Source organism: Panthera leo, chromosome A1 (genome assembly GCF_018350215.1).
Source record: "Panthera leo isolate Ple1 chromosome A1, P.leo_Ple1_pat1.1, whole genome shotgun sequence".
In the NCBI taxonomy this organism is placed as follows: Eukaryota; Metazoa; Chordata; class Mammalia; order Carnivora; family Felidae; genus Panthera; species Panthera leo.
In genome coordinates, this window is record NC_056679.1 from 209,140,519 (window position 1) to 209,155,361 (window position 14,843).

Here is a 14,843-nt window from a genome sequence, read left to right on the forward strand (position 1 = left end):
TTACAGAAAAAACTTGCTGATCTCTACCGTATAGCAGTGCAATTAATTAGAATCTCAAATAAGATACTAATATATAAGGCCTAAAAGGAAATTATGGAAGAACATGCCTGTCGAATTCATCATAGAAAATACATGCACATTAAAGTAAGGAATCCGTTCAGAAAAGAGTACTTGTTTAGAAGATAGTCAATTCTCTTCTTTCTTTAGTTGGTCAGTTTACTTCTTGTCACCAAATGCATGTATTCCCCAGGGCTTTCTCCTTAGTGATTTTCATACACACAAACGGTCAGTCTCAGGACTTCAGCTACACTCAGATGATACTCCAAGACACATCTACCCTCCCTCATCTTTCTTTTCTACTTTCACCTTAAACTTAACATGTCCAAATTTTAAACTGGCATCTTGCCATTAGTGATGTCACCATTCACTTGATTGGTGAAGATTTTTACCTTGAAAGTCACCCTTCGTTTACCCCTCACCTTTGTTGTCCCACTCCTTCACTCAGTCCTTGATGTGGTCCTCCCTCTCTTTGTTGATATCACTGCCCTGCATCAAGCCTCTGCGTGCCTAAACCAAGCAGTTTTTTTTTTTTCTTAACTGACCTGCTTGCTTAGCTTGCTAATCCGTTTAGCATTCTTTCCCACTCACTTGTCTTAAAACTAGTTTCTTTTTCATTTTTAACAGTGGTTTGGGTTTTTTCTTTTCTTTCCTTTTCTTTCTTTCTTTCTTTCTTTCTTTCTTTCTTTCTTTCTTTCTTTCTTTCTTCTTTCAGCTTTGTGAAGGTAATACTTGTTCACTGAAGAAAATTGAGAACATACAAATAGGAATAGGAAGAACATTAAAATCTACCCCCCCCCCCAAATCTCCCATACATTTTTAAAAAGTTTATTTATTTTGAGAGAGAGAAAAAGAGAGAGAGGGGGAGAGACAGAGAGACAGGATCCCAAGCAGGTTCCACACTGTCAGTACAGAGCCCCATATGGGACCTGAATCCACAAACTGAGATCATGACCTGAGCTGAAGTCAGACACTTAACCGACTGAGCCACCCAGGTGCCTGTCTCATAATTTTTCTGTTTAGAGATAGCCAGTGTTAATATTCCCCCAGGGTTTATTTTTTGAATGTTCTTACTCACATATATCTGTAAATACATATATACATATGTATTCATTTTATTTATATACGTTTTTTATATTAGATATTCTACAATGTCATTTTAAGTTTATTTATTTTGAGAGAGAGTAAGCGCACGCAAGCAGGGGAAGAGCAGAAAGAGAGGAGAGAGAGAATCCAAATAGGCTCTGTGCTGTCAACAAAGAAACCGACATGGGGCTTGATCTCATGATCTGTGAGATCACGACCTGAGCCAAAATCAAGAGTTAGATGCTTAACCTACCGAACCACCCAGGCTCCCCTCTACAATGCCATTTTTAATGACTGCATAGTATTCCCATGGATGTGTGTTGTGTGTATTTCAAACAACAATAATTCTCTACTTCTCTGACACCAGCTGGTGTCCTATAATTCACGTCAAGTCTAACAATAACCCAGAGTTAACACAGATGTCACAGATTAGTGGCTCAGTCCCAAAAGACTGACCAATTCAAGCTATCAGCTACAAACAGGTCCCTATACACCTGCATTTTTGTCCAGGCAACTACAAATTCAGGTATTGCCATGACTCACCCTCCAAGTTTACTAATTTGCTACAGTGATTCAGGAACTTAGAGAAATGCTTTACTTAAGGATTACAGTTTTATTATAAAGGATACAATTCAGGAATAGCCAAATGGAAGAGATGCATAAAGGAAGGTATGGGGACTGAAGGCACAGAGCTTCCATATCCTCCCTGGATATACCACTCTTCCAGCACATCCCCTTGCTCATCAATCCAGAAGCCCCCTTAGCCTCATTGTTTCAGAATTTTTATTGAAGTTTCATTGTAAAGGCATGATTGATTACATCGTTAACCATTGGTGATTGAACTACATCTCCAGCTGCTCTCCCCTCCCCGGAGGTAGGGGTGCGGTGGGGTTGATTATAGTTCTAACCCTCTAATCATGTGCTTCGGCCCTTTAGTGACCAGCACCTATCCTGAAGCTATCTAGGGGCCTAACAAGAGTCACTTCATTAGCATAAACTCAGATATAACGACAGACACTCCTATTACTCACGAAATTCCAAAGACTTAAGGAACTTCATGCTTAGAACCAAGGATGAAGACTGTGTGTGTGTGTGTGTGTGTGTGTGTGTATTAAGTAGGCTCCGCACCTAGCATGGAGCCCAATGTGGGGCTTGAACTCATGACCCTGAGATCAAGACCTGAGCTGATATCAAGAGTCAGGACACTTAACCAACTGAGCCACCCAGGTGCCCCTATATGTATGTTTATTATGCTACCATGTGCCATAATTGATAATCTCTTATTCTTTTTTTTTCTTAATTTTTTTTTTTAATGTTTATTTTTGAGAGACAGAGAGAGACAGAGTGTGAGCAGGGGAGGGGCAGAGAAAGAGGGAGACACAGAATCTGAAGCACACTCCAGGCTCTGAGCTATCAGCACAGAGCCTGACCTGGGGCTCAAACTTACAGGCTACGAGATATGACCTGAGCTGAAGTCGGTGGCTTAACTGACTGAGCCACCCAGACACACTGATAATCTCTTATTCTACTTTGTCTTCCTGGATGATCTCCCAGGAAAATCCACATCTAAACCCAAACTCCCATAATAGAGTTTGGATTTTGATTCTACTTGCTGCTGAACTTCTCCACTTAGGTGGAAATTAACTCAAGTGCAGCATGTACAGTCTCAACTTGTTATCCCTCGCCACCAACTGGTTTGTTCTCCTAATTCTCCATCTTCATTTGTGTCACTACCAACTCAACCCCAAAACATTGGCTATCTGAATTCCGTCTTCCCTTGCCTTCTCAACTAGTCAATGAGCAGGTCTTCCCTATTTTACTTCCTTCTTTTTAAGTTTATTTTTATTTATTTTGAGAGAGAGAGAGAGAGCAAGCAGGGGAGGGGCAGAAAGAGAGGGAGACAGAATCCCAAGCTGACCGCACAGAGCCCGATTTGGGGCTCAAATATACAAACTGTGAGATCATGACCCGAGCTGCGGTCAAGAGTTGGATGCTTAACTGACTGAGCCACCCAGGTGCCCCTTTACCTCCTTTGTAATTTGTAAATGTGTCCTCTGGCCCCCACTCCTCACCATTGCTAGAGGTTCTTATTTGAACTATTGCAGTGCCTTCATCTATCTGATTGTCTTCACTTTTATCCACTCCAATCTACGGTCCACACACTGGCTGGGGTGGTTTTTCTAGAACATCAATCTGACCATATCATTTTCTTGCATAACATTTTCTACTAGATCCTCATCAGCCAGAAGAACATCTAGGTTTCTAGACTAGACACACAGAATCCTCCACAGTTTTGGTTTTGAATTCACTGAGCTGCCTTTGAGAGTTAACATAGGCACCACCTCATTCAAAACGTCCATATTAGGGGCGCCTCGGTGGCTCAGTCAGTTATGCTTCAGACTTTGGCTCAGGTCATGATCTCTCAGTTCATGAGTTCGAGCCCCACGTTGGGCTCTGTGGTGACAGCTCAGAGCCTGGAGCCTGCTTCGAATTCTGTGTGTCTCTCTCTGCCCCTCCTTCCCCACTCATGCTCTGTCTCTCAAAAATAAATAAACATTAAATTTTTTTTAAAAAGTCAATTTTGATAACATCTGGGCACCTCATACCTCACCTCCTTTGAGTTAGGTTCTCTGCTTTTGGATATGTTGGCTTCTCAATGATTGCTTTCAATGTTTTGTTATATTTAAGAAATGCTACAAAATGATATTAAAACTTCAGCTGGATTGCATTTCATGGCCTGTGTAAGAAAGAAAGCTGTAGAATGTCAGGATGCAAGTACAAATACAGACCCAGGTAAAATGCTATTTTACTTTAATTTTTAAAATTCATATATTTTTTGCAACAGTGCATATGTCTAGATTTTTTTCTTCAAAACAATGATTTAAAGTGAATTTTAAGTGATGTGATAGTAGTTACTCATCCCAGGTTCTTGTCTTCAACCCTGGTGTATACTTTACAAATTTTAAACTTAAAAAAAATATTTTAATGTTTATTCTTGAGAGAGAGAGAGACAGAGCATGAGCAGGGGAAGGGCAGAGCGAGAGAGGGGCACAGAATCTGAAGCAGGCTCCAGGCTTTGAGCTGTCAGCACAGAGCCCAATGCAGGGCTCAACTCATGAAACTGTGAGATCATGACCTGAGCTGAAGTCAGATGCTTAACCGACTGAGCTGCCCAGGCGCCCTGACAAATTTTAAACTTTAAAATTTCACTTGAATTTATGGTAACTTAATTAATACACAATAGAAATTTTTGTTCAAAATACCTTGGACTACATCCTAAATCAGTAGAGACAATGTTTTGAATTTGGGTTCTCTACGCCATTAATTGCCTTCACTGGGATTTCGTGCCTAAAACTGAGAGACCTGGGGCTGTGGCTGGTGAAGCTGAGTCAGGAAGAGGACTAGGTTGGATTTGCTGTGGAAAGGGCATACGTAACTATGTCCAAGAACAGAGGAAAGAAAAGTTGAAGGACCTATTATTTGGAATTTTGCCTGACAAACTTCCTCATTAGTGTAAGTGCTCCGACCTTTGTGCTGTCGCAATTCTTTTCTGTGATATGTAGGAAACAGTTGCTCTTAACTGTGTTCAGAACCTTGCAAGTGCTTTTTTAAACCTCTAATTTAAGTTATTATAAAATAATATTTATTGATATGGTTTCAAAATAATATATGATCATTATAGAATATTTGGATAATGTAGCAAGTTATGTAGAGGATGAAATTAACTGTAATCATGCCACTTAGAAGTAACATTTTGATGATTTTTCTTTCAGTCTTCTTTTGCACATTTTACATAGTTTGGTGCAGTAGATAGTACAGGTGTCCTCCCTCTGTGTCTGAACTGTCATCTTCCAAATATTATTACTATCTTCCCTGAGAATTTAACCCTTTGTGGGTCCCAGTGTTTGTCTTTTACCCAGATACCTTTGGACACTCTCTACTCAGTCTCTTTAATATATTACTCAGTATTTATCTACATTATAGTTCAAACATACATAGTGTATATATATATATATATATATATATACACACACATATATATGTATATAGTATATGCACTGTAGCATATACTTATAGTATTTATTTGTGTTATACTATATATTTACTTACATTATAGCATATACTATATGTTTGCAGTATAGCATCTGTATTCTATGGTCCCCCTCTGGACCCCCCCTATGCATGGTTCCCCCATGCATACAGATATGGTCAGTATTATTGCATATTGCACACAAACTAATGGATTAAATGAACATTAGTTAAGAAGTGATGTTCAAAATGCTTTATATTTAGTAATCTTTGATGGATAGTTATTTAAATGTTTAAGAAGTGTTTACTAATGTTTGGCAGTATTAGATAGGCTGGAACACCTTTTTTCTCCCCCATTTAAAAAGTTTCCTGGTATTTGACTATGCAGCACATTTTTTTAGAATGGATTAGATTTGGATAACAGAAGTTACCTATATTTTGGATCCTTTGCTTTTCACTTTGATGTCTGCTTATGCCAAACATTTATGTCATGAAAAAGTACTTTGTAAACATATTCCTTCTTCCAGCTATGTCATAAAATATTTAACTAATTCTTTAAAACTTTTTTTAATGTTTATTTGTTTTTGAGAGAGAGAGAGACAGAGACAGAGATTGTGAGTGGGGGAGGGGCAGAGAGAGAGGGAGACACAGAATCCGAAGCAGGTTCCAGGCTCTGAGCTGTCAGCATAGAGCCTGACACAGAGCTCCAACTCACAGACTGAGAAATCATGACCTGAGCCAAAGTTGGATGCTTAACCAACTGAGCCGCCCAGATGCCCCTAACTAATTCTTTATTGTTGAATGTATTAGGTGGTTTCTAGTATTTTTCTCCTATAAATAATGCCTCAGTGAGTATCTTCTCATATATGAGAGGTTTTTCTTTTTTTCTTTTTCTTTTTTTTTTTGTCATCATGTTGATTTAGCTCTTTTATCTTTACTCACCTGACAGGTCATGAAAATGCACCTTACTATTTAGTTTTTCTTTCTATCTGAATGCATGTAGAAGATGTTTTTTGATGCAAATGGTGAATACACACTTGGGAAACATTCTTAAAAGTTAAAGCCTTTGCGAAAGCCTTGAAGGTAGTTTGTTGCTATGTAGTCTTCTAAAGCTGGCAACCTGTTTGCTAGAAGTCTCTTATCATGCAGGTATCAGGCCCAGGGTAAATAATAATAAAATCTGAAATTATCGTTAATTTTTAAAAACTAAATTCGTAAGCTGTCTACTACCTTTAATACATGATATCTAAAAATCTGCGTTCATGTATTTAATTTTTGTTTGTTAATTTTTTTCTGGTTTTTTTCTTTTCACTTCAAATCTCCTTGTTGACTACAAGATAAAAAAGCTGCTTCTCAAGAAGTTGTTTCTGAATGTTGTAAAAATGAACAAATCATTTCTTCTATATCAGGTGTGATTTTTTCTTTTTTTTTCTGCTAATAGCATTGCTACTTAAAGATTATGTTTTTGTGATGCCAAAACAAGAGTTACCGCCATCCATGAAAACAGGAATAAAACCAATCAATTGAATCCATAGAGATAGAATGATAATTTAAGTATTTTCACTTTCCTTTTTTTCTAGGGTTTTGGTTGTCATATGGTTTAAATTCAAGCCTTGGTACCAAGTTTCTAGTATTCAATAAAATGAGAAGTTATATTTTACATAGGAATTTTGAAAGTAATGTTCTGTTAAAAATAAGATGCTAGGGGGCACCTGGGTGGCTCAGTTGGTTGAGTGTCTGACTCTTGGTTTCGGCTCAGGTCATGATTTCATGATCCTGAGAATGAGTCCCAGGTCAGGCTCTGTGCTAGGTGGGGAGTCTGCTTAAGATTTTCTCACTCCTGGGGCGCCTGGGTGGCGCAGTCGGTTAAGCGTCCGACTTCAGCCAGGTCACGATCTCGCGGTCCGTGAGTTCGAGCCCCGCGTCAGGCTCTGGGCTGATGGCTCGGAGCCTGGAGCCTGTTTCCGATTCTGTGTCTCCCTCTCTCTCTGCCCCTCCCCCGTTCATGCTCTGTCTCTCTCTGTCCCAAAAATAAATAAAAAAATGTTGAAAAAAAAAAAATTAAAAAAAAAAAGATTTTCTCACTCCCTCTCCCTTTGCCCCACCCCTACTTGTGCTGCAGGGGCACTAGGAAGTAAAATTAGAGTCCTACGACAGAAGGCACAGAGTTAGACCATTTGCTAACCTACTGTGACAGGCTTCTTTATTGTACTTTTGAAAAGAAGCTAGTGACTTTTGTAAAATTTCAATGTTAAACATTTTAAGGGGTAAAATTTAGCCAGGGCCTCTGTGAATATACTAGAAACTACTGAATTGTGAATTGTGCCCTTTTAAAGGATGTGAATTATATCCCAATAAAGCTGTTAAAACAAACAAATAATAAGAAACGGTGTTGAGAATAAAAAAACAAATTAGTTATGGGTTAATTTCCTAAACTGATTTTCTTGAAGTCTCCAAAAAAACCCATGACTTAATATATCTGAAATGGAAATAGGAAATTACAGCGTTTTCTTGACATTACTTAGACACTTTATTATTCTTGTGAATCATTCATATGAAAAAAGCACTAATCAATCTGCATTTAATTATTAATTACTCCAGAGTAAATTGCCCTTAGGATAGAATAAATTTATTTATACCTGTGAAGCTTCTACTTTGATTTTTTTTTTTTTTAAGATTTTATTTTTAAGTAATCTCTATATCCAACCTGGGGCCAAACTCACAACCCTGAGATCAGGAGCTACGTACTCCACTGACTGAGCCAGCAAGGTGCCCCCTACTTAGATTTTTAACAAAAAAATTTTACGTTGTTTGTTGCTTACTTGTTACAATGCTAATGACTTGGAGTTATTTGTAGATTTTTTAAATATTCCTGATGATTCTTTTCTTAATTTTCAGAACATGAGCCTTTGAATGTTCCTGAAGTGTTGGCACCAGATGTATATTTAAATCTCAAACTTTCCACTGAAATATCAGAGAAACCTTTGTCACCTTCACCATCTGATCCGGTACTAAATTTGGTATTGGGCTTTGTTCAGAGGTTATAATAATACCTTTGTGCTAAAATTTATTATGGTCATCTGCATTATTCATTTGTATAGATGAAATGAGGCTAAAATCTCATCTGCTACTTTGTTGAAAAGATCAAAAAATTAAGATTTAGTTATTATGCCCCAAAGTATTGTAAGCTAAGACCATAACACATACTTCCTGCAGCTTTCCCTAAGTTAAATTCATATAAGCTCCTCTTGTTTAGGATTAAACTTTTTTTTTTTTTTTTTTTTACAGGGGAAGAGGATTCAGAGTGGCTCTATAGAGTAAAAAGAATGTAACTCTCTTTGATTTTATGTGTTTTGGTTCAGGTTGGACACACTTACATAAATGTAGTTGACATTAAAGCTGATGATCTACAGGAATTGCCTGTCAGAGAAGAGCCTTCAGATGATAATATTATCAGACAGCAAAGTGATCATCTGGAAGTCCCATCTTCTGCAGAGTTACATTATATGGCAGCTTCAGTTACAAATGCTGTCCCCCTGCACAGTTTTAAGAGTGAAGGTAATAATTTTTTCTTGCCTTTTAAGTAGGTTAAAAACATTTTGAAAAATTCTTCAGTATAGCCTCATTCCCCCTTCTTAGGTCTCTTAGCACTCCTCTTGCAAACCTACTATAAGTCTGGATGTTTATATTCACATCTAGAAATGTTCTACTCGTCTCTTAAATACCTTATTTAGAAGGTTAGAATCAATCTTTGTATGCTTTTCATATTCTTGATAGAGTCTGCCACTTCCACCACAGATTTATTTTTTAAACCTGCAAAACTGTCTCCATCCTGTCTAGATGGAAGAAGCTGGAGGGCAGCAATTTCAGAAGAGAAGGAGCCTGCTGTCGCCTCACCTATACCATCAGAAATACAGCAGGACACAGGTGAATGCTCTAGCTGTGGAACATGATTCTCCCCCTTCTCTAAATTACTGTTGTATAGAGATAAGCTCTAAAACTTGGTAATTGCGAAAGAAGCCAGGAAAAGGCTTTTCCCTTGGTAAGGAGAGTGGGAGCAGATAGGTAAATGAGGTAGAGTCATGGTTCCAAGGCTGGGACTCATGGGTGTTTTGCAAGGAGACTACAGCTCTGTTTCCACATATGTCTTTTCTTAAGTAAGGAGGCTAAAAATAAATATCCTATGGGATGTCATGAGTGCTTTGGTGTTAAAAAGGAATTCTCACATTTAAAAAGGTAGGAGAGGCGGCTCACTTAAGCCTCTGACACTTGATTTTGGCTCAGGTCATGATCTCATGGTTCGTGAGATCGAGCCCCGAATTGGGGCTGACAGTGCAGAGCCTGCTTGGGATTCTCTCTCTCTCCCTCTCTCTCTACCCCTTCCCTGAACACGTGCACGTGCTCTTCTTTCTCCCCCCCACCCCTTCGTCAAAAATAAACTTTAAAAAGGTGGGAGATTCTAGAATAGCACATAGAAAATACACAAGTATGTAGCCAACCATAAAATATTACTAATAAAATATTCAGTTTATAGTTATAAGCCAGGTTGTATTATTGCTAAATATTTGTAAGATTTAGAAGAATATTTCTCCAAAACCTAAAGTTATTACATCCAGTAGATGATTAGAATAATCTTAATATGCAATCAGACTTCCTGCAATAGAAGCTCAGTCTCTCTTCTGGGTTCCACAGCTGTTGGGAGGAGTGGACCCAGCCTTATGGTTGTCAGATGCTTGGGGGGCAGAGTCCAGCCCTGCCTGCTAATTGTTTATCAACAATGTGCACTCAGGAGATTTGAGGAAGGATGGGTGGCAGGGAAACCTCACCTTAGGATGTGTTGGGGCATGTGTGTTACAGCTGTGTGTACCAGTAAGTGCTAGCATTTCAGATTTGGAAGCCTATCCTTTCTCTCTCCTGTTTGGTGCATGGGTACTGGAGGGAGAATGTATGAAGCTAACCATCTTTCAGGCTGGGGAAGTGTGTGGGGAAGTGAAAAGAGCTTGACTTTTATTTTTTTAATTAAAAAAGTATTTATTTTTGAGAGAGAGAGCGAGAAACAGCACAAATGGGGAAGGGGCAGAGAGAGAGAAAGAGGGAAACACAGAATCTGAAACAGGCTCAGAGCTCAAATCCATGAAGTGTGACCTCATGACCTGAGCTAAAGTCGGACGCTTAACCGACTGAGCCACCCAGGCACCCCAGAGGTTAACTTTTAGATTCAAATAGAACAGACCCAGTTTTTAGTCCCAGCTCTGTCACTTCAGAGTTTGGATACTTTTTGCAAGTAAATTAACTTTATCTGATCCTTACTTGCATCTCTGTGAGATACAACCTCATAGGGTTGTCATGTGGGTTACATCCAGCCAAATACCTGTGGGCTACTTAATTAGTTTCCCTTCATTTTCACACCCATCAACTGGAACCACACCCATATCCCTGTGATCCCTGACTGTGCTCAGCCAGCATTTCAAATTACTTACAAGCTACTGGTTAATTTCCTTCATCAGTGAGATCAAGTCTATTCCACCTTGTGGAAGATCATTCTCTGGATCTGGTTATAAAAATATGTCAGCGGACCCTTCTCCCTTTATTAAATCAAGCAACTTTAAAATGCCAATGAAAAGGAAGAGTTTTATATTTTGAAAATAAATTCCATCATGGTATTTATATAACATACCTTAAAGATTCAGAATATAGGGGCGCCTGGGTGGCTCAGTCAGTTAAGCATCTGACTTCAGCTCAGGTCATGATCTCACCGTTCGTGAGTTCGAGCCCACGTCGGGCTCTGTGCTGACAGCTCAGAGCCTGGAACCAGCTTCAGATTTTGTATCTTCCTCTCTCCGCGCCCCACCCCCCCACCCCCCCCAATCCCTTGGTCACACTCTGTCTGTCTTTCTCTCTCACAAGTAAATAAACATTAAAAAAAATTTTTTTTAAAGATTCAGAATATAGTTATACAATAGAGTTGAGTGGGATTTGTATTATAGCAAAAGGCTGGCAGAAGGAAGGACAGGGTCCCTAAGTATTTAAAACAAAAGCAAAACAAATAATAATTTCTGCTTTTAGTGATACTTGCTCACCATTTTGAATGACAGCAGCTTCCTATTTTAGAAACCATCTCCAAAAGGAATGCTTTCAGCTATTAATAGCAAGCAGAGCTTTGCTGGATGGACAGAGGGAGAACATTTCAGTGTCAGTGGAACTCAGTATTTAACCCTCCTAGATTTTTGCTATTAGTCGGTGGGAGTGGAGCAGATTCTCCAGAGAAAGGGAAGCTATATTTCATTATGTATGTAGGCCATTCTGGATTTTGAGCATGTCTGGTTCTTTTGCTACATTTTCTACGTGAAGTTTGTATATGAAATTCTTTCCTGAGAGTGACTAAGGGAGACACTTCAGGCTGCTGAGAAACAGGAAGGATAGATGGTAAAGTACTGTGAGTCAAGCTATAAAAAGGTAAGGCCAGGGGTGCCTGACTGGATCAGTCAGAAGAGCATGCAACTCTTGAATCTCAGGTTCATGAGTTTGAGCCTCACGTTAGGTGTAGAGATTCCTTATAAAAAAAAAAAAAAAGTAAGGCCAAAACAGGTAGGGGAAGATAATACAACCACCATTGCCAGCATTGGAATTTACCATTATCTTCTCATCGGAAGCTTCACGCTAGACTGGGGCTGGGAGATAATAAGCACTATATATTTATATATTTAGTGATTCTATGTATTTAGTGATTCACATTTTTCAGAGTGTTTTGTTGCATAATTTGATCCTCACAAACCTCTTTGAGTTAGGTAGGACAGGCATCATAATCCTCATTTGAGTGACTATTCAATAAACACTAAGACAGGGGCCAGATATCAGGGCTGAAGAAGAGAGTACTACCAGGTTCTCTGCCTGTGGGCTCACCTATAGGAGGAAAGGAAGGCAGAGAAGGAGATGATTATGACACAGAATGGTAAGTGCTGTCAAGGTGGTATGGATGAGATTCTTGGGGAATACAGCGTGTAATCCATCTCCAGGGAGGACTGGACTATTGGGAGGAGAGATGCCTAAATGGAATCTTAAAGGAAGGTAGGACTTGGTGAGACAAATGGCATACAGACTGAGAGAATAGGTTGTGCAATGACTTGGAAGTTTGATGAAGCCTGCAGAGATTGAGAAAATTGAAGTTCATTTGGTTTAGAGGCAGTGGAGCAGTTTGCTTGTTTAAGAAACAGCAAGAGATGAGCTGGAGAGGGGGGCAGAGGAAAGACTGAATGTCATTGTCCTCACAGGCATTTGGACTTTTAAGATGAAGGCATTAGAGAAACACTGAAGACTTTGAGGTGAGAAAGGAACAATATCAGATTTGTCTTTTAAAAGATCTTGAGAGGGGGGGCACCTGGGTGGCTCAGTCAGTTGAGCATTTGACTCCTGATCTTGGTTTGGGTCATAATCTCATGGTTCGTGAGATCAAGCCCCGGGTCAGATTCTGCTCTGACAGAGTGGATCCTGCTTAGGATTCTCTCTCTTACTCTCTCTGTGCTTCCCTGCTTGTGCACACATTGTACTCTCTCTTTCTCTGAAAATGAATAAATAAACTAAAAAAAAAAAAAAAAAAAGAGATTCTCTCTCTCTCTCCCCCTGCCCCTCTCCCCCACTTGCATTCTCTCTCTCTCAAATAAAAAATTAAAAAAAAATCTGTGTGGAAGATGGACTACGTGAGGGCAAAATAGAGATACTAATTGGCGTCTATCTATTGTGAAAGCTTCACCTAAGCAGTGGTAGTAGGAATGGAGATTTTTTTTTATTTTATTTATTTATTTATTTATTTATTTTTTGAGATTTTGGTTGGTAATCCTCAATATTCGGTGTTACTTTGGATCTGAAGGAAAGAGAAGAAGCTTGAATGACTCTCAGGCCTGTGGCTTAGGAACCTGGGTGAATGATAGTGCTGTTCACCAACCTGGGGAATCAGGAAGAGGGAGCAGGTTGGAGGGGCAGAGTTTCGATTGGTGTGCTTTTGGGACAACCCTAAATGAGATATCCAGGACACAGGGCTGGAGCTCACAAAGGTGCCATGTGAATTTGAGAGTCACCTGTGCATCAGTGACATCACCCAGGGAGAGTGGGCAGGGTGAGAAGAAAAGTGAGCAGAGATTGGCACCCTGGAAATACTGATGGGTCAGAGGGGCAGGTGCAGAAGAGAAGAACAAGAAGACAACTAAGATGGAAGACCAGTAAGGGGAGGAAGAGACCCAGAAGCCAGAAAAAGGATGCATTTAAAAAAGTGTTTCAAATTTGGGACAAGAATCAATTGACTTGAAGAGTAAGGGAGAGTCATTGGCTTTGATATTGGTCTTGGGAGGTTTGGTGTTAGCCTGAGATCCCATGTAGAGTTGGTAATGGCCCACAGCAGGCCTGGCTTTTACTGTGTGACATTGTTGGTTTTCAAGTAGAGTTTTTGAAAAGTCAAGAATATTAAATAAAGTTGCTTTTTGAGGAAGCAGAGGGTAAAAGTGACATTCAAACTGCCTTATATAAGGAGTCCTATGGTAATAGTAATACTGTTACATATTCTTATTTCACAACAGACAACTCTCAGAAGTCAGGAAGCTGAAGTGTTAGAAAATTTCTGAAGGAATGTTTTGTTGACTTAAACTGAGGTCTTCAAAAAAATTAGATCATCAGCATCTACTTCTCCCTTAATTGTAATCAATTCTGATATTACCTTTATTACTATTTAGATATGCTGAAGCCAGATTGCCGATTCAAAGAGCAGAGCTCAAAGTCATCTGCCGCAGAGGAGTATCTGCTCTGGGAGCTACGGCGGGATGTCTCTGCGGCTCGTCCCGCACAGAGCTCTGCAGCTCGCCGGCTAGAGCATCTTACGTCTAAGCTTCAGAAAATTGATGAACAACTGTTAGCAATAGAGAACATTGCTGAAAACATAGAACGGGATTGCCCCAGACAAAAAGTGCTAGATCGACATTGTGATAAGGTAGACTGTCTTTTATTTTAGCTGTTTGTTTGTTACTGAGTTATTAGATTTTGGTGTGATGTAAGTTTGGATGGACATTTGATTTTTCAAAATAATGGGAAATTAATTAATTAATTTATTTATTTATTTTTTGAATTTAGGGTTTCTCAACCTCAGCATGACTGACATTTGGGCCAGATAACTCTTTGTTGTAGGAGGCCGTCCTGTGCATTGTAGGATGTTCAGTAGCATAATAATAATAAAAATGTCTTCAGATGTTGCCAAATGTTCTTTGGGTAGCAAAATCACCCCCAGTTGAGAACCACTGCCTTAAACTTTTAAGAAGTGAACCAGTGCTTCCTACCATGAAAAGAAATAGTTGAATTAGAAAACAAGAATGTGGTTTTAAATGAACCCTGCCCTTAATTATCATTTTCTTCAGCAATATTTTTTTTTAACTTTACAAATATTGTTGTCTTTATATTTGGAATTCTCGGTTTCTTTTAAATATTTTATACAATGGGAATAGTAGTCCTTAGATGGTTTCTGTATCTTTAAAAAATACTCATGAGAAAGAGATTATTTATGTGTATTATCATGGTAGTTAGACAAATAGAAAGGAAGTCTTAAACATGAATTAATTATTTTGCACAAACTTTTTTTTTAGGAAGTAAAATTCACATAAAATAAAGATTAAGGAACTAACAGTAAAAAT

At 38.9% G+C, this 14,843-nt stretch overlaps 1 protein-coding gene across 6 annotated transcripts in view; it reads left to right on the top strand.

The window, feature by feature from the left end:
- Nucleotides 1-14,843, top strand: part of CPLANE1 (ciliogenesis and planar polarity effector 1) — a 139,910-nt gene that overhangs the window by 85,105 nt on the left and 39,962 nt on the right. For 5 of the 6 annotated variants that reach the window (XM_042951784.1, XM_042951815.1, XM_042951823.1 and 2 more), the window contains 6 exons: nt 3,832-3,936; nt 6,510-6,581; nt 8,071-8,180; nt 8,535-8,730; nt 8,950-9,099; nt 13,896-14,149. In XM_042951784.1, coding sequence (XP_042807718.1) covers nt 3,832-3,936; nt 6,510-6,581; nt 8,071-8,180; nt 8,535-8,730; nt 8,950-9,099; nt 13,896-14,149 — 887 coding nt within the window. The remainder of the gene's footprint in view (nt 1-3,831; nt 3,937-6,509; nt 6,582-8,070; nt 8,181-8,534; nt 8,731-8,949; nt 9,100-13,895; nt 14,150-14,843) is intronic. The other variant, XM_042951800.1, reaches the window with a different exon arrangement.